The sequence below is a fragment of the Propithecus coquereli genome, unplaced genomic scaffold (assembly GCF_000956105.1).
Source record: "Propithecus coquereli isolate 6110/MARCELLA unplaced genomic scaffold, Pcoq_1.0 Scaffold426, whole genome shotgun sequence".
Lineage (NCBI taxonomy): Eukaryota > Metazoa > Chordata > Mammalia > Primates > Indriidae > Propithecus > Propithecus coquereli.
In genome coordinates this window covers 534887-535732 of record NW_012150019.1, presented here as the reverse complement: position 1 = coordinate 535732, position 846 = coordinate 534887, and the positions used below count along the sequence as shown (strand labels likewise).

The following is an 846-nucleotide window of genomic DNA, read 5'->3' as shown; positions in this document are numbered from 1 at the left end:
AGAGATTGTGACATTCTTTCATCTGAACTTCATCTTCTCTACAGCAATCTCTCCAAAAATAGTTATTTAAAATCTTGGAAGGTTCTGGAGAATAGGAACGTTTAAAATGACCTTAGAAGTATAAGCCTCTATTTTGGTAGTAGAAACGGCCAGGCCAGAAAATAATTATAAGCAATATAAAACATCAGAGTTGAAAATAGATAAGGAACTTACCCATAAAAGATAGTGCTAAAAACAAAACGCAAAAGAAAGTCGGGATTTTCTAACTCAAGGAGAATCCATCTTCCAATGATACCCTTTCTAGGTGAACGAACCTCCTTAGGAGTACTGTGGCCAAAGATCTACATCCCACTCCGCAGAGAGGGTTATCTTTAGGATGTTATTTAGTTAATGCAAGGATTTGTAATCTTGGGTAGGTAACATCAATTTTACCAAAATTCAAACTACTGCATTTCCTACCTTTCTTTGTTCTTTCACAAGCCAGCTTTTTACCCACTCCCTTGATCAGTTTGAAAAATGTGTATTTTTTGTCAATTACTAAAATCGCCATCTTGTCCTGACATATATTTTTTATGTCAATCTTAGAGGATTTTCTTTTTTAGTAAAAATTATCAGATTCCAGATTAAAGCACAGAGAAAATAGGCTCTGTTGTGATAGAGTAGATGGGAATATATGCTACCTATAATCTTTGGTAGTAAATAACTGGAATCAAATACAAGACCATTATATCTTGTTACAAAAGGAAAATACATAAGAGCAATCAAAACTGAAATATGAGGAAATCACTTATTTAAGAAATATTGGCCATTTGAAGGGAAAAGAACTTGTAATACAAGAAAATTTAG

At 33.1% G+C, this 846-nt stretch overlaps 1 protein-coding gene across 1 annotated transcript in view; it reads right to left on the bottom strand.

Moving 5' to 3' along the window:
• Nucleotides 1-550, bottom strand: part of LOC105817839 (chromosome unknown open reading frame, human C6orf10) — a 12833-nt gene extending 12283 nt beyond the window's left edge. The window contains exon 1 of the mRNA XM_012653638.1: nucleotides 460-550. Within this exon, the coding sequence (XP_012509092.1) occupies nucleotides 460-550 (91 nt within the window). The remainder of the gene's footprint in view (nucleotides 1-459) is intronic.
• Nucleotides 551-846: the final 296 nt, after the last annotated feature.